Raw genomic sequence first — 21,168 nt, forward strand, 5'->3', positions numbered from 1 at the left:
ATGAACTTAATGGTGGTTTGCAGAGTAAAGATGTAGGTTTAGGTGTAGGGTGACTGAAACCAGTTACCACACCATAAAAGTAAACAACATTGGCGATATGGACTGATCGTCATTGCTGTGTTAAGGCCTTTGGAGCAGATGCCTGGTTCATGTACCCATGCTGACTGCTATTCATCAGCAACAAAGGCTGGAATTTGTATACGAATACCACAACTGGACATCTGTTTAGTGGTGAGAGGTGGCCTTTTCAAATGAATCACATTTCATTCTCCATTGGACACATGGCTGTTGGCGTGTACAGTGTGAAAAATATGAAAGCAAACACCTTGCAAAATCGTCGGAAGGGTCCAGGCTGGAGGAGGGAGCATTATGGTGTGGGGAATGTTTTCATGGCATTCCCTAGGTGATGTCACCATTCTGGAAGGCATAATGGATCTATACAAGTATGCATCTATCCTTTGGGAACCAAGTCCACCCCTACATGCAGTTTGTTTTTCCTTAGCATGATGGCATTTACCAGCAGGACAATGCAGCATGTCATATGCTGCCATTGTAAATGCATGGTTCAAAGAGTACCTGGATTAGTTCACCATACTGCCCTGAACAACAAACCCAATCAGAATCTGTGAGACTGCCTCAGTCAGACTGTTCACGCCATGGGTCCTCAACAGGGAAACGTAGCACAGTTGGCCACACTAGTGTTGACATAGCTCCACTTCCCTATCGGTACTTCCAGAACTTCAGAGACACTCTTCCTGCACGTCTTGCAGCAGTCCGCACTGCAAAAGGTGGTTATTCAGACTTTTCACAGGTTATTATGTAAATGTAACTGGTCAGTGTGATTAAAAGTTGCAAGGTTACAAACGTTTGAGTACTGCAAGAAAGGAAATGTTTAAAAAATAAATCAAATTTCGACAAAAGTTGATATTCTGCATGAAATATTATGATATAATTTGCAAAAAATTATTTTCATGAAACTTTAATTTACTGTATTTAACATTTATACAAGATCCCTTACAGAAGTTGTACACTTTAGATCAGTTGATTGTGCAATATAATATTGAACACAACTAAAATTACTGTGTTACGTCACAAGAGTTTATGAGACCATAATTTTATATGAAAATACTCCGTATAAATCAAACTAATATTCATTTAGTCATTTATGAACTCGTAAAACATTAAATAATGAGTTCACAAAATGTAAGCGGTAGCTATAAAATATTTCTATGCTCATGTTTTGGTATCAAGTACTTCACTAGATCAAGTGCTACACTATTCTGTTACCTCACAACATGCACACACCCACGAAATTTATCATCTCTATCAATATAAATTCAAGTCTCCTTTTTGCATCCCCATGTATATGCAGACTGGTCTTAGAAATTGCTCAACCCCTCTCCCCCACCCACCCCCAGGAGGCTCACAACTCTTTCATGAGTATGTGCTTGGCTTCCACGGGGCCCCAGCCTTTGCAGCATTACTTTCTTTCCATGCTTCAAGCTTGTACTTCCAGTATCCCATTCCCCTTCTGCCTTTCCATCAGATGGTTTCTTGTTGCGGACCTGCTTTGGACCTGGTTTATGATTTGGGACTCAAGTTTCCACCTTGCATTTTCTACAACTTTTCATTAAATAAATACATAGTCCCCATTGTTGAGTTTCAATTTCCACCAATTTTCAAAATTCTCCAGAAGTGCTGATCATACAGGGAAGGTTACCCAGTGCGGTGTATGCTCCACCTTTGTGTCTTTCCATGTCTGCACCACCTTCCGTACAATAAGGAAGTACATCAAAAATTCCAGCATGGTAGCCATTGTGTTGTGAAGGGATCATCAAGTACCTGCACAGTCGTAGCCCTCTGACCACATAGGGATTGCACTGTTGGTGCCTGAGGTGAAAAATCCCCATGTATGCCAAGGGGGGTGGTGGTGGTGGTGGTGGTGGTGGTGGTGGTGGTGTTTGTGTTTGTTTGGTTTGTGGGGCACTCAACTGCGCGGTTATCAGCGCCCGTACAAATTCCAAACCTTTGCTCAGTCCAATCTTGCCACTTTCATGAATAATGATGAAATGATGAGAACAACATAAACACCCATTCAACTTGAGGCAGGTGAAAATCCCTCACCCCACCGGGAATCGAACCCGGGACCCATGCTCGAGAAGCGAGAACGCAATTGCGAGACCACAAGCTGCAGACATATGCCAGGGAGTATGTGTCTGGTGTGGTTGGGGCATGAGGACTGTAAGCAACATGTTACTGGCCAGGTAGCCATTGCTGAGGCTGGGTGGCCCCTTTGGGGAGAGCCCCAGTTCGGAGTGGATGGCAGCATGGCAGATGAGTTGCAAATGAAGTGGCGAAGTTGTGTAGGTGGTGAAGTTGCGCTTTGCTGGTGGCCATATGCCCCAGCATGCTCTATGGCAGCGAAGTACTTGTTTAATGCACAGAGATATGATCTGGAAATGTTTCCTTCAGTGGCTACACTGTGGGAAGAACGCAGCACTAAGCAGCAAGCATAGCAATACTCCATCCAGTACTTGGTTTGCACAAGGACTGATAGGGATTTCTTCTGGTTTACATAGCCCTTATTCTTTGTGGAGAACAAAGAGGACAAGTTACAGGAAGTCGCAGCCATCTCTAAAATGAAACAGTCTTGATCAAAACAGCATCCCCTGCCCAGTCATGGTTGCTGCTAACTTGTAACAAGCTGGGTGACGTACAAGTGGCTGTCACTCCTCATAATAGTCTTCATATGGTACAGCGCATCATTTTCCAGCAATACTTGCTCTTGCAATCTGATGATGAGCTACATGCCAACTTGGAGCAACGGATTGTACAATTTGTCTGTTGTGTCCATAGGGGACCAAAGGACAATGAGGTTGCTACCGGTGCCTTCATCTTGGCCTTTGAAGGCAACTCATTGGCTGAAAAGATGAAGATTAATGTGATGGTATATCAAAGCAATGTGAAACCATATGTTCTCCTCTCTAGGCAGTGCTTCAAGTGTTTGGAATTCGGGCACATGTCTTAGTGTTACAATGCTAACCCCATTTGTAGATGAGGTGGACGACCACTGCACGCAAACGTTCCTTTTACCCCTCCCCCCATCTGTGTCACCCGTGGAAAGCATCAGTCTTCCTGCTCACCAGATTGCACCATTTTCCAGGGAGGGAAGAAAATACAAGAATATAAGCCTCTGGACTAAATTACTTGTAAATAAGTTAAGATGTACAAGCAGTTGCACCCAGCATGTATGATAGTGTCATATGCTACAGCTATGACGACATCGCCCACTTTGGCAACGGTACTCCCATCCCTTACACTTCCTGCAGTGGGCTCTCAGGGCTGGTCAACCATACCCCTCTCCGAAGGATTGGGGACTTTCCTATTGTGCTGCTTCCCCACACCTACTTTTGATTTCCTTGAGTCAAGCATAGTTGTTAATACAATCTTTGCGTGGTGGAGTGAAAGACATTATTTGTTTGAACACTTTTGATTTATACAGAACACTGGTAAATGAATCTCCTCTGGTCAGAAAGACACGTAGACCTCTTAAAAATCATAAAGACATGGGCCTGACTTTCCTGAATAGAATTAAGAAATTTATTGTGGATGAATAAACAAGATTTCAGTGGTTGGCGGACGCATTTTGAAATGTGGCAGGGAGCCTCAACAGTGCATCACAGTGTGTATTAAGCTTGACAAGAAGAGTGCTGCAACATGAGCTACACATGTAGATCGTGCCTGTTTTTTCTTTTATTTGTGGTACCTCAGCCAGCCTTCAATACACAGAATGTTGTTCTCAGAATTTTTTTCGCAACTCAACGCAGTGGCCCGTAAACAAAATAAACTATGCTGGACAAGTTGTCTAGCTGTAGATATTTAATGCTACTCATGTGAAGCCGAGCTGGGTTGCTAGTTATTGTCTATTTTAATGTATTGATAACCAACTGTTGTACATGTCGTCATTATCAGTCAGTCTGCACTGTGTGTCCATGGTCTATTGTCTCAAAAAGATTGCCTTATGAAGGAAGACTTTGTTCTTCTCACTAAATGCAAACATTCTTATTCAACCAGAGCCACTGATATTTAATCAGATACTGAGCACCATAAAACCATATTCATCATAATCATCCACTGTCAGAACAGTACGTAAATCAGATATGGGTGTACCGTGTTTGCAAAAGGCAAGGATGTCAGTTAACTATTCACAACAATCAACACACTGTACATTTTGCGGAGAATAAGCTAAACATTTCTCAAGACATATTGACCATTCTGTGGTACTTGTGGGCTGCTAATATGGGCAGATGTAATAATAATAATAATAATAATAATAATAATAATATTTATTCAACATCGAATAATCAAATACAATCCCTAGAAATAATACAGTTTCAGGACATCATACAGATTATTCTTCTGAATACGTCAGTTTATAAATTACAAAACTAAAGATTTGTGTGTATTAATAAATTTTACATTTTGATGGATTTTACATTTGGTAGTATACAATCACGATATTACAAACATTGTTTTTATCAACATTATATTAGTTGTAGGTTACTTAAAACTATGAGCTTGACATAATTATGAAGCACTTTTCATACGGATATAATACTCGTCTAGGGAATAAAAAGGGTTTTCAATTAGAATTCTTTTTAGATGATCTTTTAATTTGTTAGTAGGAAGGGCTGTGAGACTTTTTGGTAGGGCATTGGCTAGCTTCAGCCCAGCATGAAGTGCATTTTTTTCATATAAAGCTGTTCTGTGGCTATTTACATGGTATCTGAACTTTTGCCTTGTATCATACTGGTGCAAGTCACAGTTGAAATTTGGATTTATTGTTTTCACAAGCAATATAACTTTCAATATGTATACACCTATAATGGTAAGCACACCTAATTTTGGGAACAGATTCCGACATGATTCTCGAGGTTTGCCACCACAAATAATTCTGATAACTTTTTTCTGTAGTATTAATAATGTACTTAGGTTGGCTTGAGTTGTTGCACCCCATATTTCTACAGCATAGTTTTAAGTTTGATGAGAATAGGGCATGATAAGCAGTTTTTAGTACACGGCAGCTTACATGGTAAGGAATCAATATGCATGTCCCATTTGAGGCTGCCCTGGATTGTAATTCCCAAGAACTTTGTCCATTTTTCCTTTTTTACAATGTCATTTCCTATGGATAATTTCATGTCAAATTCTATTGTTTCCTTGTGTTAAATTCCATCATTGCAGTCTTTGAAGCACTTACATTTAGATGGCTTTCATTAAAATACTTGACTATTTCATTAGTTACACTGTTGCACTGTACCTCCAGACTCTCATAGTCTTTGTGTTTACACACTATTGATGTGTCATCTGCATACAATATTTTTGTACAGTTAGGAGAACAATACTGTATATCATTAACATAAATCAAGAAAAGAAGGGGTCCCAAGACAGAACCTTGAGGCACTCCATATTTGATATCAGTAATTTTAGATGTGTAAGACCCACTGTTTGTTTTAAGCAAGACAAATTGTTTTCTATTGCTCATATACGATTTTATTAGCTCATAGCCAGTTCCTCTGATACCCAGGTTCCACAGCTTGTCAAGTAATATGGTGATGTTGACACAATCAAAAGCTTTTTCTAGATCAAGGAACACTCCAGTTACATACTCCTTGTTCTCTATGGCCATTATTATTTTGTCTATTAATTGTGCTGCTGCTACTGATGTTGACTTGTTTTTCATAAAGCCATTCTGATTTTCAAATATTAAATTGTGTTGACTCAGGAATGTCATTAGTCTAGTATAAATAACTTTCTCATCTACCTTAGAAAATGCAGGTAAGATTGAGATGGGGTGGTAGTTTTCAATTTTAGATTTATCACCTTTCTTGTGAATCGGGGTTACTTGTGCTGTCTTTAGACTATCTGGGAAACAACCTGATGCAATTACATCGTTTACTGCTGTGGCCATGGCATCAGATATGTTGTCTATGCATCTTTTCAGTGTACTGATAGACAATCCATCATAGCCTGCTGATTTTGTATTTTTTAATGACATTACTATGTTTTTGACTTCCTTGTTATTGGTTGAGGCCAAGTATATGGTTTGTTTGATTGGAATGCCCCTATATCTATGCTGAAGATTCTTAAAATGGTCATTGACAGATTTTCCAACAGAAGAAAAGTACTCATTAAAAACATTTACAATCTGACATTGACATTTCATGATATTCCCTTTATGGTTTATAGTAAAATCATTTGTTGATCTGTCCTTACAATCCCTAAAGCTATTTATTACCTTCCAAACAGCTAAACCTGTGTTAGTAGAGTTTCTTAACATTGTGGCTACATATTTACTTTTAGTTTCTAGCAGAAGATCTTTATAGTAATCCTGATAGTTCTTAAATTCTACCTTTAGTCTATTATTATTATTGTTATTATTTATCATTGCATATTGGAAAAGTCTAAGTTTCTCTCTTGCTGTTTTTTAGTTCATGATTTATCCAGTTATTTTTTTTATCTTTTTGCAGTCATTTACTGTAAAGGTCATTTCTGGACATGAGACATTGAAGAAATAATAAAAATCTGATGAAAACTCACTGAAAGTAAAGCTGTTTTTTTTTCATCCCATTGTAGGCTTTTTAGCAAACTGTTGAAATCTTTAACATTGTCATCATTGGTCATTCTTTTTGTCACATATTGTTTCTCTTTTCTATTGTTGCTAATAGTGTAGTATCCTTGAAAATGAAGACTATTCGAATTATAGTGGTTCAAATCCACTATCGCAGTACTCCAATGCAGACCTCATCAAAGAACTCCGTATTGTTAGCAGAAAATAATATATACTTCTAGTGCTTTGTTTGCAAAGTAACAACTGATGACGGGAAGGGCTGGAAGTCCTGGACTAATGAGAAGGATTCGCGGTGGCACCTGTTGTCATCACATGAAGAGTGAGCTCCTGCTTCCCAGCAAAAGCTTTCCGTCACTTAGTTGCTATCATCTTTCAAGTTTTGTAATTCTAATAAAGACAAAACATAGGTGTAGCCTTGATTGAAACTTCTGTGTGGAATGGGTCCAAGAGAAAATTTCAGTTTAATGTCAAAAAGGTTGACTTAGGAATTCATTTTGCAACAGTTGTTGGTTATGGCAGTCAGTCAGTCAATCAAAACTAAAATTTAATATAATATCAAAATATGCAGATTTGGTCCGCAGCTGATGGTCCGCAGCTGATGGTCTTGCAGTAGCGTTCTCGCTTCACACACACGGGGTCCCAGGTTTGATTCCCGACGGGGTCAGGGATTTTTCCTGCCTCGAGGTGACTGGGTGTTGTTGTGTTGTCATCATCATCATCATCATCATCATCATCATCATCATCATTCATCCCCATTAGTCAGAGGAAGGCAATGGCAAACCACCTCCACTAGGACCTTGCGTAGTCGGCGGTGCGGGTCTCCCGCATCTTCCCCTATGTTCCTCGGAGTATGGGACCTTATCATCATGCAGATTTGATTTCTGGTTTATCGATATAGTATCAAAATATGCAGATTTGATTTCTGGTTTATTGATATAGTACCATAGTGCCTTTGCAACTAATGTACTTTGCTGAAGATATATTCCTTTTACAGGGTTCTCTGTGGCCACTGACATTTGGCTTGGCTTGCTGTGCTGTGGAAATGATGCATATTGCAGCTCCTCGCTATGATATGGACCGATTTGGAGTTGTTTTCCGTGCCTCACCAAGACAGGCAGATGTTATTATAGTCGCAGGAACTCTCACCAATAAAATGGCACCAGCTCTTCGAAAAGTTTATGACCAGGTACAAATAAAGTTTGTAACAGAAAATAGTGATGTAGCAGTTTGTGATTTATGATACAAATGTGGAACTGAGTTTAGTGTGTTAAAAATATCTGTTCACCTTTCACTGCTCTGGCCAGAGTTCCATGAGTGGTCCAATGTGTTAACTTGTTCCTTTTTTCTGATAAGCTCCAGATGTGATGGCATTACAAGGAGATGAACATTCTTTCAGCAGTTTACTGCGCCAAGGTTGTATTATGGCATACACTTTCCACATGCTCTTAAAACAGCTGGAATACTATCTAACCACTATGCTTACCAAATTCTCTGATACATGTAGATGTTGGCCAGATTGTTGAATACATTATTTCTGTTAAGGTACTACAAATGGGGCACAGTTTAGTGATTTGGTTGTCATTGGATGTTGTGAAAGAAAAGTTCACAAAAAACGAATCCGAAAAGAAAATATCCTGATGTGCAGATTTCCACTGTGCATGGAAAGTGACTTCGAGATTACTTCATATTGTGATGTTGGCAAAGATCTGATGGTGAATTAAATTACAACTGGACACTCCCTTGTGATTACATCTGCAATATTGTTGGCATAGAGCATCAGTGAGCATACTACATTTGATTACAGAGATTAAAATCAATGCTGACCTATAATGTTTGTTAGCTGGAGTGATTTTGACACTTACATCATTCTCAGTAGCCCATATTACTTCTTAGTTCTGTGGTAGAAGACCTGAGGAGATGTTTTCTTCTAGTACATACTGATGCAACCATTTTTCCCCCACATTTCTGGGATGGAGAAATTGAGTCTGTTATTGTGGGAAACCGCTTTTCAGCAAGGCTAATGTAGTTCTGTTATGGCACTGTTTATTCATGGATGGAAGGGAGAGAGATGCCTTTGGAGGATTTGGGGGACAGTCCTGGCATTCGCCTTACAGCCGAGAGGAAAACTAAGGGCTAATATGGGCTATTGAGAATGACATAAGTGTCGGAATTGGTATAGCCAACAAACAATAGGACTGTTAACTTCTTTAGCCAAACTGTTCGGGTTGAAATATGAGCAGCAGTTTTTTTTCTACGCTGCCTGTGGACATTTCATCTGATGTATGTGCGATCAAGTCTCAACTGCATATTACAATTTATTTACAAATTGTTTCCTACACATTTAAGTGTACTGTGATTAATGTTCAAAATCTACAAGAAATCAATTTACACAACTGACTGGATGTAATCCTCACAAATGTGATGAAGTTACTATTTCATCACGATGATTTTTACAAAAAGTGATAGTAATTCTAACATAAAAATATAGGTTTCAAAAAGTGTCAGACAGTGCTCAGATCTAGAAAATTTATAATACTTTCAGCCTCAACTTCTACTTTAAATGAATAGATAAAAAATCTATTCCACGAGCGGTGGCAGAACACACACATAAAAGGCAGTTGCAATTGGCAAGATTTCAGAGACAGTGGCTCCGTCTTCAGGCAGAAAGATTGAAGGGGAAGGAAGAGGGTTGAAGGAAAAGGACTGGAGAGGTCTAGGAAAAGAGGAAGATTTCGGGAAAGTCACCCAGAACCATGGGTCAGGGGAGACTTTGCACAAAGAATTAAAAGGAAATACTTATTGTTGAGGACTCCATTGAATGAGATTTGAAAACCTGAGAACTTAAAAGTGGAAGACAGGGTAATACGCAGACAGTGATTACTGCTTAAACATGATGCATGATTTAATAAGAGTGATAAGCTAAGAGCATTATACGTAACAGAGGTGGGAGGTGGGTTGTGAAAAATACAGGTAAGGCAGTGAAAGAGGTAGACAACTAAAACAGAGTGACGCAAAGAGTAGTTACTGTGAAGAAAGACTGAGACAGAAGAAATTAACGTAAATTAAGGCCAGGTGGTGGCGATAACCAAGGACATGTTACAGTGCTAGTTCGCACCTCCAAAGTTCTGAGAAACTGGTGTCTGGAGGAAGAATCCAGATGGCACTTGTGATGAAACAGACACCAAGGCCACGATTGTCATGCTGTACAGCATGATCTGCAACAGGATAATGTGTGGTGCCTGTATACTCTCTCTCTGATTATGCCCATTCATCCTGGCTGATAACTGGGTGGTAGTCATGCCATTGTAGAAGGCCGAACATTGTTTACATAACAGCTGATATATGATGTGTGTCATTTCACAGGTGGCTCTCCCTTTGATAGTATATGTTTTGCCAGTTACATGGCTGCTATAGGTGATAGTATGAGGGTGCATAGGGCAGATCTTACAGTGGGGATGGTCACAGGGCAAAGGATAGGGAGATGGGTGCAGGAGGAGCATAGGGTCTGACAAGGGTATTGTGGAGATACATTAGCTGCAGATGCCAAGGCTGTATGGGAGGGAACATATGACATGGAAAGGATGGCAACTGTCAAAATGTAAGCACTGTTGTTTGTTGGTACGTTTAATGTGGACAGAAGTGAGTAGCTGGCCTTTGGTGAGGATGAGCTCAACATTAAGGAAAAGTAGCAAGGGATTCGGAATAGGACCATGTGAAATTTAATAGGGGGAAGGTATTCAGAGATTCCAGGAATTTTAGCAGGTCAGCCTCACTATGGGTCCATATGGTAAAGATGTCACCAATGTATCTAAACCAAACCAGGGGCTGAAGATTTATAGATCGCAAGAAAGCACTCCCCAAGTGACCCATGAAAAGATTGTTATAGGAAGGAGTCATTCTGGTTCCTATGGCCATACCCCTGGTCTGTTTGTGTGTCTGCAACTCAAAGGTGAAATAGTTGGTGGTAAGTATAAAGATGATTAAGGTGAGTAGGAAGGACATCATAGGTTTGGAATCAGGTGGGCACTGACGGAGGAAATGTCCAGCAGCAGACAGACCACGTATGTGAGGGATGTTGGTAGATAGAAGGAAGTGGCATCAATGGCGACAAGCAAGGTGTGTGGTGGGAATGGGGAGGGCACGGATTTCAGACAATCTAGGAAATGGTTGGTATCTTTGATGTAGGAGGGGAGTCTTTGTACTATGGGTTGCAGGTGTTGATCAACTAAGGCAGGTATACGTTCAGTGGGTGCTTTGGAGATAGCATCTGTAGGATGGCCGGGATGATTGGGTTTGTGGATCTTTAGAAGAAGGTAAAAGGTGGGGGTGCATGGTTTGGGTGGGGTGAGAAATTCTTTGGATTGAAGTGTTAGTCCTAATGAGGGGCTTGAGGTTTTAAAGAAAGACTGCAAGTCAGTTCGAATCACAGGGATGGGATCTGATGGCAGACATTGTATGTAGAGGTGTCAGACAGCTGGCATAGACCTTTGTTTACATAGTCTACTCCTTTCAGTCAAGTACTACACAGGTAGAGCCATTGTCTGCTGGGAGAATAATGATAGTCAACAGCTTTTAGGGAACACATAGCCTGGAGTTCTGTAGAGGGCAGGTTAGGGTCATGTTGTAGGAACCTGGGGAAGGTTTGTGAAGCAATGCTGGATATGATGAATACTTGGAAGGCTTATAAGGGATTGCACTACTGGCCAATAAAATTGCTACACAAAGAAGAAATGCAGAAACAGGTATTCATTAGACAAATATATTATACTAGAACTGACATGTGATTACATTTTCACACAATTTGGGTGCATAGATACTGAGGAATCAGTGCACAGAACAACCACCTCTGGCCATAATAACGGCCTTGATATGCCTGGGCATTAAGTCAAACAGAGCTTGGATGGCGTGTACAGGTACAGCTGCCCATGCAGCTTCAACACGATACCACAGTTCATCAAGGGTAGTGATTGGCGTATTGTAACGAGCCAGTTGCTCCGCCACCATTGACCAGACGTTTTCAATTGGTGAGAGATCTGGAGAATGTGCTGGCTAGGGCAGCAGTCGAACATTTTCTGTATTCAGAAAGGCTCGTACAGGACCTGTAACATGCGGTCGTGCATTATCCTGCTGAAATGTAGGGTTTTGCAGGGATCGAATGAAGGGTAGAGCCACGGGTCATAACACATCTGAAATGTAACGTCCACTGTTCAAAGTGCCGCCAATGCGATCAAGAGGTGACAGAGACGAGTAACACATAGCACCCCATACCATCACACCGGGTGATACGCCAGTATGGCGATAACGAATACACGCTTCCAATGTGTGTTCACCGCGATGTTGCCAAACATGGATTCAACCATCATGATGCCTTAAACAGAACCGGGATTCATCTGCAAAAATGATGTTTTGCCATTCATGCATCCAGGTTCATCAGTGAGTACACCATTGCAGGCGCTCCTGTCTGTGATGCAGTGTCAAGGGCAACCGCAGCCATGGTCTCCAAGCTGATAGTCCATGCTGCTGCAAACGTTGTCGAACTGTTCGTGCAGATGGTTGTTGTCTTGCAAACGTCTCCATCTGTTGACTCAGGGATCGAGATGTGGCTGCATGATCCATTACAGCCATGCAAATAAAACGCCTGTCATCTCGACTGCTAGTGATTCGAGGTCGTTGGGATCCAGCACGGCGTTCCGTATTACCCTCCTGAACCCACAGATTCCATATTCTGCTAACAGTCATTGGATCTCAACCAACGCAAGCAGCAGTGTGGCGATACGATAAACCGCAATCGTGATAGGCTACAATCCAACCTTTATCAAAGTCTGAAACGCTTCCAATCGTGATAGGCTACAATCCAACCTATATCAAAGTCGGAAACGTGATGGTACGCATTTCTCCTCCTTACACGGGGCATCACAACAATGTTTCACCAGGCAACACTGGTCAAGTGCTGTTTGTGTATGAGAAATTGGTTGGAATCTTTCCTCATGTCAGCACGTTGTAGGTGTTGCCACTGGCACCAACCTTGTGTGAATGCTCTGAAAGGCTAATCATTTGCATATCACAGCATCTTCTCCCTGTCGGTTAAATTTCGCGTCTGTAGCACGTCATCTACGTGGTGTAGCAATTTTAATGGCCAGTGGTGTATTTTGAGGTAGTGGTCATGGATCAAGTTGGAATCGTGGTCTGAACAGTTAAAGGCAGGGTTCAATGTCAGGTTTGCTGTTGGAATGGTTTTAGGATTGGGTTGGATGTAAATCTACTCTACACCAGACTCTATTCAAAGACCGCAATCTCTTGCTCTTAACCAGCTAATCTGTAGCCAGTATGCCTCATCAGCCAATTTCCACTCCACCAGACTTCTCTCCTCCTACAAAATCTTGCAGCTATCTGGCCCTCATGTTTCCTTGGATGGTATCATCTGCCAAGCCAACTTCAAACTGGAACAATATGCCAGACTTCACCCCATTTTCAAGGGGTATTGTAGCTTCCTTGAGTTTCTGATTCATACCCTGATTGCCACCGACTGCAGCACAATTGCATTTACCCCTGATTCTGCACAGTGGTGTGACATCTCATGTTTTGACTACCCAAGCACTACCCAAGCCCTTGTCCATTGCCATTGTCTGCTATTACTATCACCCCATGGTGGAAGACTGTTATACATCATCTTCAGTGCCAGGATCCAAATGTCATTCAATTTCACGTCCTCCTCCTTCCTGCTGAAATTCCTAGGGTGTTTACAATCTCTTTTTCCTCTCTGTGTAGCCTTTCATAGTATTTGTTTGTGTCTGCCAGTGCTAGAGCTCTATCAAAATGAATGTGGTGGCCTCGTGTCTGCAAAGCATGTTCCACAACAGCTGATCTATCAGTCTGCCCCCCTTCTGCAATTGCCCTGATTCTCTTCTAGTCTTTTTTTGACCATTCTTTTGGCAGTACCCACATACACCTCCCAGCAACTAGATGGAATCCCATAAATTCCTGCTTTTCCAGCTTTTGCAAGCATCCTTGACCAATTTTATGTTATTTTGTGTCTTTTAAGCAGGTTTATAGATTATTGCGATGTTCCATTTTTTCAAGATTTTTCCTCTTCAGACAGTAACGTCCTTAATGAGAGGCACTTGTGTATTGCTGTGATTTCTGTCCGGTGGTCTTAATGCTAAGTTTACCTCAGCAGGTGAATAACCATTCTTGAGTAATGCACTAATTAGATGTTTTAATTCTGTGACAAGCAGCTGTGGGTTGCAGATGTTCCTTGCTCTTCAGCCAACGTTTCTGTGCTGCCTCAGTTTTTTTGTGGGTGGTGGTTCGAATCTCAGTATAGGTTAATGGTCTGTGTGTGGGTTTTCAGTAAACTGAGTGGCTTGACCTAAGCTATCATCTCCTTGACAACTAGCACATCAAGAAAATTTAATATTGCTACCTACCTCCTGCTCCATGGTAAACTGGATCTTCGGATTAATTGTATTGAGATGCTTGTGAAAATGAGCTAGTTCCTCTCTGTCATGCCTCCACAAAACAAATATATCATCTGTGCTCTGGAACCAAATATTCCTTGTTGTCTGTTTGCAATGCCAACTTCTCAAATTTTCCCATAGAGAAATTCACTATAACTCTCTTAAGCCCCCACTCCCCCCATAGCCATGCCAACCATTTGTTCATAGAACTCATCATTCCATTTGAAATATATGGTTGTGGGGCAATATTTAAACAGTTCTGCTGCATCAGAAGGAAAAATCCAATTCATCTGACTATGCCATTTAAATTACTAATAAAATGTGCCAAATTCATGATATATGAATCCAGATGGCCCACAAATGATTGTAATGTTGTTGTACAGAATTTAGCAATTGAATAGATGGGTGAACCAGTAACACTCACTATAGGTCTTAGAGGAACATGTTCTTTGTGCACCTTTTCAACCCATAAAGTTTTGTTGGCAGTGCAAATGAATTGAACAGGACTTTTCTCAACACACTATTTGAAAGGACTTTTTTTATCATCCACGTAACAGTCGTACGTACTTTGTCAGTGGGGCCATCACTCAGTTTCCTATATGTCTGCAGATCCAGTAAGTCATTAATCTTAAAATGATAGTCATTCACATTCAGAACAACTGTTGCATTTCCCTTGGCAGTGGGAGAATGATAATATTGTCATCCTCATTCAGGCTTTCTACAGCATTCCTCTCACCTCTAGTTAAATTACTTTTTGGAGGCATTGCACGAGCCTGTACTCTTACGGCTTCTATAAGGATTTCATCAGCTGTAACCATGCCCACACTACGAATGCCTGCTTCTAAACTGGCTATTATTTCTTCTGTGAGCACAGCTCACGGACTAGTGTCAACATTTGCACCAATGGTAAGTGCAGATCAACAGATAATGACTGTCCTGGTAAATTGTTAATTGTGCAGCAGGTGTCCAAATGGCGAATTGTCTGATTAGGTTGCAAATTATAAGATTCCTTCTTCTGTCTGACTGACACTGTCAATGTACACTTCCTAACAGTATCCTGCAATAGTCTATTAATTATATCCATCACCACTACATAATTTATTGCTGATAGTAAAATGGAGAGACATTAACTAACAGTCTGTGCTTGACAGGTCCCAGCAGGTCTGTTGAATCCGCTCTTTTCATAAAGCTTCTTCCGTTTGCCTCTTCGTTTGAAAATATGCTGCACCTTTGGTGAGCTGCATCGTCCCTTAATTCTCTAAGCTTCAGAATAACACTGACTGATGTGCAAAGAGACAGAATTGTGAGGCAAAACAAAGCTACACTCTCCTCTTCTGGAGACCTTCCATGTACTGCCCATTTCTTGACATTTCCTTCCTGTAAACTGTCATGGGCAGAAATGTCTCAGTTAATAAAATGTTGCAGGCTATTATGCCATGGTGGAATTGATTTTACATTTAAACCCATTGTTTCATCCCCAGCTATGTAGAACATTTTCAAGGGGGATTGTAGCATCTTTGAGTGTCCGATTCACAACCTAGCTCACTAATGTCTGCAGCAAAATTCTGTTTATGGGTGCTTCCACGCTGTGGCATGGCATCACGTGTTTTGAATACTCAAGCGCAGTTGCCAGTTTTCAATTGCCTCCGTCCACTGTTGCTATCAACTGCTGGTGGAAGACTGGTACACATCTTCTTCAACATTGGGATCCAAATGTCATTCAGTTTCACACCCTTCTCCTTCCTATTGAAATTTGCAGACAAAAATTTGGTACATTTTGTCAGAAATGAAATCGCATAAGAGAACAGCAGTCCAAACAGTGCACAATAGTCACAATTTTATTTTTAATTGTTATGTGCTACTCACACATACTCTCTTATTGTATGACGAGAGAGTACTATAGAATATTGTGTCTATAAGATATGTCCAGTTAATGTGAACGGTCAACATAATGCATTCACACTGTACAATTTTTTTTCTATACAAATGATCTGAAGATGGTGATTTAATTTCACTGCAACTAGTTATCGTTGTGTGTTTTTATGCGATCTGGGCAACTAAGTTCTGTAACAACAGTGTTTAAAGGTTTGTTAGGTGGACCAAGTAAAGTCTCTTCTAGGAGGTGCTGATAGGAGTGGCAGTTTGTTTCAGAAATACTATTCCCAGATCAATATATTCACCAGGAGTGATATAACTAAACATTAAAAATCTCTCCCACTCATTTGGCTTTTTATGGGTCGATATTATAAATCCTTCACTGCATTCTTTTGATCCCTGCACAACCACCCCATACCATCACACCAGGTGATACGCCAGTATGGTGATGACGAATACACGCTTCCAATGTGCATTCACCGAGATGTCACCAAACACGGATGTGACCATCATGATGCAGTAAATGGAACCAGGATTCATCTGCAAAAATGACATTTTACAATTCATGCACCCAGGTTCGTCATTGAGTAGACCACTGCAGGTGCTCCTATCTGTGATGCAGTGTCAAGAGTAACCGCAGCCTGAATCTGCATTATATGATGGAATTTATTTTGTCACACTACTGGCCATTAAAATTGCTACACCAAGAAGAAATGCAGATGATAAATAGGTATTCATTGGACAAATATATTATACTAGAACTGACATGTGATTACATTTTCACACAATTTGGGTGCATAGATACTGAGGAATCAGTGCCCAGAACAACCACCTCTGGCCATAATAATGGCCTTGATATGCCTGGGCATTGAGTCAAACAGAGCTTGGATGGCGTGTACAAGTACAGCTGCCCATGTAGCTTCAACACGATACCACAGTTCATCCCCCTCAGGGGCTCAGCATTTAGTTGCTGGGTATGGGCTTGGCGACCCCGGGGTCCCTGAGCTGGGGACTGAAGCGCCACCAGTCCTCAATACTGTAAGCTCTGAGTGTGCTTCATTGACCACCGTAAGGCGCGACAGTGGAACGTTGTACAGTACAAAGCCCGGGGATCGTGGCTTAACTGCCTGGGTCGCGAGGATGATATAAACCTCTATAAAAAAAACCTCAATCTCAAGGTGGGCTGCGCGCCGAGGAGACGCATGGCTGTTGAGTTATAACAGTTGCTAGCGGGCGACCTCTGGGGAACCTGCCGCCCCCCCGGTTGTATTAGGCTTACTCAGGCAAGCGAGGCTCTGCCTGGGTAGACATTCTTTCCCCTAGCTGCTCGTGGGACCACCATGAAACGAAATACGAATAGTGTGCAAGCACGAGTCTCTAAGAAAGGAAAGTTCAATGCTTTACAGTATGACCCCCAATCGTTCCCTTCCCTGTCCACACCAGGGGAGGAACGGCGGTCTAAATTACCTGGTGAGACGTATTCTCCTCGATTTCTGGTTTGCAGCCGAACAGATAGGGACTCATTTCTGACCGCAAAGCCTCAGTTTTTTGTGGAAAATTTAGAGGACAAGTTCGGAGAATTTGAGGGCCTGCCTAAAATGAGGTCTGGAGCAGTCCTCATACAGACAGCATCCTCAGCACAGTCTTGGGCATTGCTTGCTTGTGACAAGCTCGGTGATGTTGCAGTGTCCATTACGCCTCATAAGAGCCTCAATATGGCTCAGGGACTTGTTTTTCATCGTGACCTGTTGTTGCAGTCTGACGACGAGCTTCGTGCAAATCTGGAACGTCGCGGTGTTCACTTTGTATGACGTGTCTTCATGGGACCTAAAGATAGTAGGGTCGCCACCGGTGCTTTCATCTCTGCTTTTGAGGGAGACACCCTGCCTGAGAAGGTCAAGGTGATGATATATCGATGTGATGTTAAGCCTTACATCCCTCCTCCCATGCACTGCTTTAAGTGCTGGAGGTTTGGGTATATGTCATCAAGATGTGACGCCAACCCTACCTGTCAGGATTCTGGAAGTGCCCCCCATCCCAACGTCCCGTGTTCGCCACCCCGTTTGTGTCAACTGTGGACAGAAACATTCACCTTGCTCATCAGACTGTGCGGTTTATCAAAAAAAGAATGGAAGATTATGGAGTATAAGACCTCGGACAGGCTCACAACGCAAGTACGGCCGACTTCACCCTGTGCGCATTTCATCGACATTTGCTGCAGCAGCTTCGATGTCGCCGTCCCTGGCAATGAGCCCCCAAGTTCAGCCGCTTTTTGTGGGCCTTCCAGCCTGGCCGTCTATTCCTGCCCCTCCAGGTAGTTGGGGGAACACCCTCTTCCGTTGCTTCCCCATTATCAACATCGGGAGTAACAACCCCTCCTTCTTTGGGGACTTCAGTCCCCACCTCTGCGCCGGAGAAGTGCCCGCCTCCTCCGGCTCCCCTCGCGCGGAGGGGATCGCTTGGTGCCCTCCCTTCCATGGTTACTGCCCCTCCAGATGTCAGCCAGTGGCTGAAAAAGCCACCACCTGAGTGCCGTAGGGCTTCCAGGTCTTTGTCGGTCCATGAGACTGGGTCGGAAAAGTCCACCCAGCCTGATAAACTGAAGGACAAACGGGACCCTACCAAAAAGAAGAAAAAGTAAAAGCAGAAGGACATAGACAGAAAAGGAGTTCACCACTGCACCTTAAGATGATGTGGAGCATCTAGTGTCCCCTCAGGAGCTAGATGTTGCTCAACCCGCAGCTCCTATGGAAGTTGATCAGGCTACTTTGCAATCAGTGGTGACGAGTGCTTCTAAGGCGTAACCTATCTCCCCCCCCCAGGTTCTTATCTGTCTTCACAGTCGGATACCATTATCCTTCAATGGAATTGCCGTCATTTTTTCCACCACCTTGCTGAGTTGAAACAGCTTTTGTGCCGCTTCCCTGCCACTTGTGTGGCCCTACAGGAAACCTGGTTTCCTGTTCGGCGGACCCCTTCCCTCTATGGATACCGGGATTACTATAAGAACCACGTAGAATACGACAGGGTGTCTGGCGTTGTCTGTGTTTGTTCTTCCCACTGTTCCTAGTGCCCCAGTGCCACTTCACACGGCTCTTGAGCCTGTGGCTGTTAGAATCCGGGCAGGAATGGAGCTTACCACCTGTTCCCTCTACCTTCCCCCGGATGAGGTTGTCCCTCTTGTTGACCTAGCTGCCTTGTTCGGCCAGCTCTCCCCGTCATTCCTCCTTTTGTGTGTGTGTGTGTGTGTGTGTGTGTGTGTGTGTGTGTGTGTTTGACAGTATTACGAAAATGATACATTTCTACTCACCATATTGTGGAGATGAGTTTCAAACAGGCACAACAAAATACTTCTAAACAAGTAAGCTTTCAACCAAAAGAACGCCCTCTGAATTGAACAGAATAGACATACACATTCATGCAAACCCAGTGTGTAGAAAGATTATTGATTCCGTGTTAATAAATACTTCTGATAGTGTTATGCTTGGTTTCCAAAGGCAGGAAATTCGATTAATCCACCAAACCTCTCAAAGGTGGGAAAAATTAGGCCAGCTCTGGAACCACTGAGATGCAGATGCTCTGCGTTTTGTAATAACAATTTAGTTCACTGCTGCTGTGTGTCAGAACACTCTTTATTTTTTACAGATGCCTGAACCAAGATGGGTCATATCAATGGGAAGCTGTGCAAATGGTGGAGGTTACTATCACTATTCATATTCTGTTGTAAGGGGATGTGACAGAATTATCCCAGTGGACATTTATGTACCAGGTAAACATCCAATATGAGCAAGAAAAAATACTATCCTCTCTCTCTCTCTCTCTCTCTCTCTCTCTCTCTCTCTGTCTCTGTGTGTGTGTGTGTGTGTGTGTGTGTGTGTGTGTGTGTGTGTGTGTCACAAGCACTGTAGAAAGCTGACATAACAAAGGTAAATGTAGATGTAGGCAGTAATTGTCTGTTATGTGTACTTGTCAGCTGTTTGTCTGGATCAGTGTCCTAAGATGGGTCAAAGTAGATATGTGGTGGAGAGGCACTGCTGTGTTTATGTATGCCATAGAGACAGTGAATGAAGTTGCATGATTTGTTGTATCATGTGGGCTGTCCAACAGGTCTAGAAAAAACAGTCTACCAATTGCAGCCATGTAATGCAGTTGTTGTAAAAAGATCCTGACAGGGATCAGAAGTGAGTGGTGGGCCTTGTCAATCACAGTTGGTTTTGAACCTCACAGGAATTGCTGCTGTCAATGAATGTAGGCTCATCTCAATCAGTTTCCGAGCAAACCTTGTAAAGGAAATTTGGTGTTGGATGCCTTGCAAAAAGCCATTGCTTCCGGGGCACATAGCTACAACTCTTCTATGTTCCAAACAACACAGTAACTGATGGGAAGTATGTAGTGTGGTCAGATGGGTCAAAATTTTGTTTCTTTTCCAATGATGCACTTTGTTGACTGCACCAACAGCTGTATGGTATGTATAACCTGCAGTGTCTGTTGGGTGTAGTTCTGGCCAGAGATGGTTCTGTGATGTTTTGGGAGTGTTTTTCCATACTGTAAATTGGGTCCAGTCATTCAGATTACTGAGGATATGAACCACAATCTTTATTTCTACATTCTCGGCGACCAAGTGTTGCTCTTTCTTCTATATCTTCATGATGAGTAGGCTGTGGACTCGCACATCTTCCAAGATAACAGGCATGTTCACAGGGCTGCACAACCCCCCTGCAGGTCCTGGGATTAGAATAGGCCCGAGGTATTCCTGCCTGTCGTAAGAGGCGACTAAAAGGAGTCCATCCCCCTCACGGGGATAGTTAGCGCCTGCGTCCGGAGACGGACGGTTCCTCGACCTATTATTGTGGTCTTTTTGGTTTTTCACTTCTCGTTTTTTCCTTCCTTTTGTTGGTTCCTTTCTTTGCTCTTCTCCACCTCACTGTCTTCCTTACTCTTTCCCTTGACTTCTCCTTGCCTTCTGTTTCCCTTGACTTCTCCTTGCCTTCTCATTGCCTTCTTCTCCTTGCCTTCTCATTGCCTTCTTCTCCTTGCCTTCTCTGGTCTCCGCCTCGGCGTTTGAGACAGTCTGTCCTCTTTCTCCCTCTCTCTTCTTTTTCCTCTTCTTCCTTCCTCCCTGTGCGTGCCTGAAGGCCGACCCACGCGTTCGCACGCGTAGCCGGTGACGGGGTAACGCGTAAGTCCCCGCCCTGGGTAGACATG

The 21,168-nt window shown here is 42.4% G+C and overlaps 1 protein-coding gene across 1 annotated transcript in view; it reads left to right on the plus strand.

The window, feature by feature from the left end:
* The window catches only part of LOC126190662 (NADH-quinone oxidoreductase subunit B 2-like), a 70,114-nt gene that overhangs the window by 18,347 nt on the left and 30,599 nt on the right, over nt 1-21,168 (plus strand). Inside the window, exons 4-5 of the mRNA XM_049931102.1 lie at nt 7,626-7,817; nt 19,609-19,732. Of these exons, the coding sequence (XP_049787059.1) occupies nt 7,626-7,817; nt 19,609-19,732 (316 nt within the window). The remainder of the gene's footprint in view (nt 1-7,625; nt 7,818-19,608; nt 19,733-21,168) is intronic.

Source organism: Schistocerca cancellata, chromosome 6 (genome assembly GCF_023864275.1).
Source record: "Schistocerca cancellata isolate TAMUIC-IGC-003103 chromosome 6, iqSchCanc2.1, whole genome shotgun sequence".
Taxonomy (NCBI): Eukaryota; Metazoa; Arthropoda; class Insecta; order Orthoptera; family Acrididae; genus Schistocerca; species Schistocerca cancellata.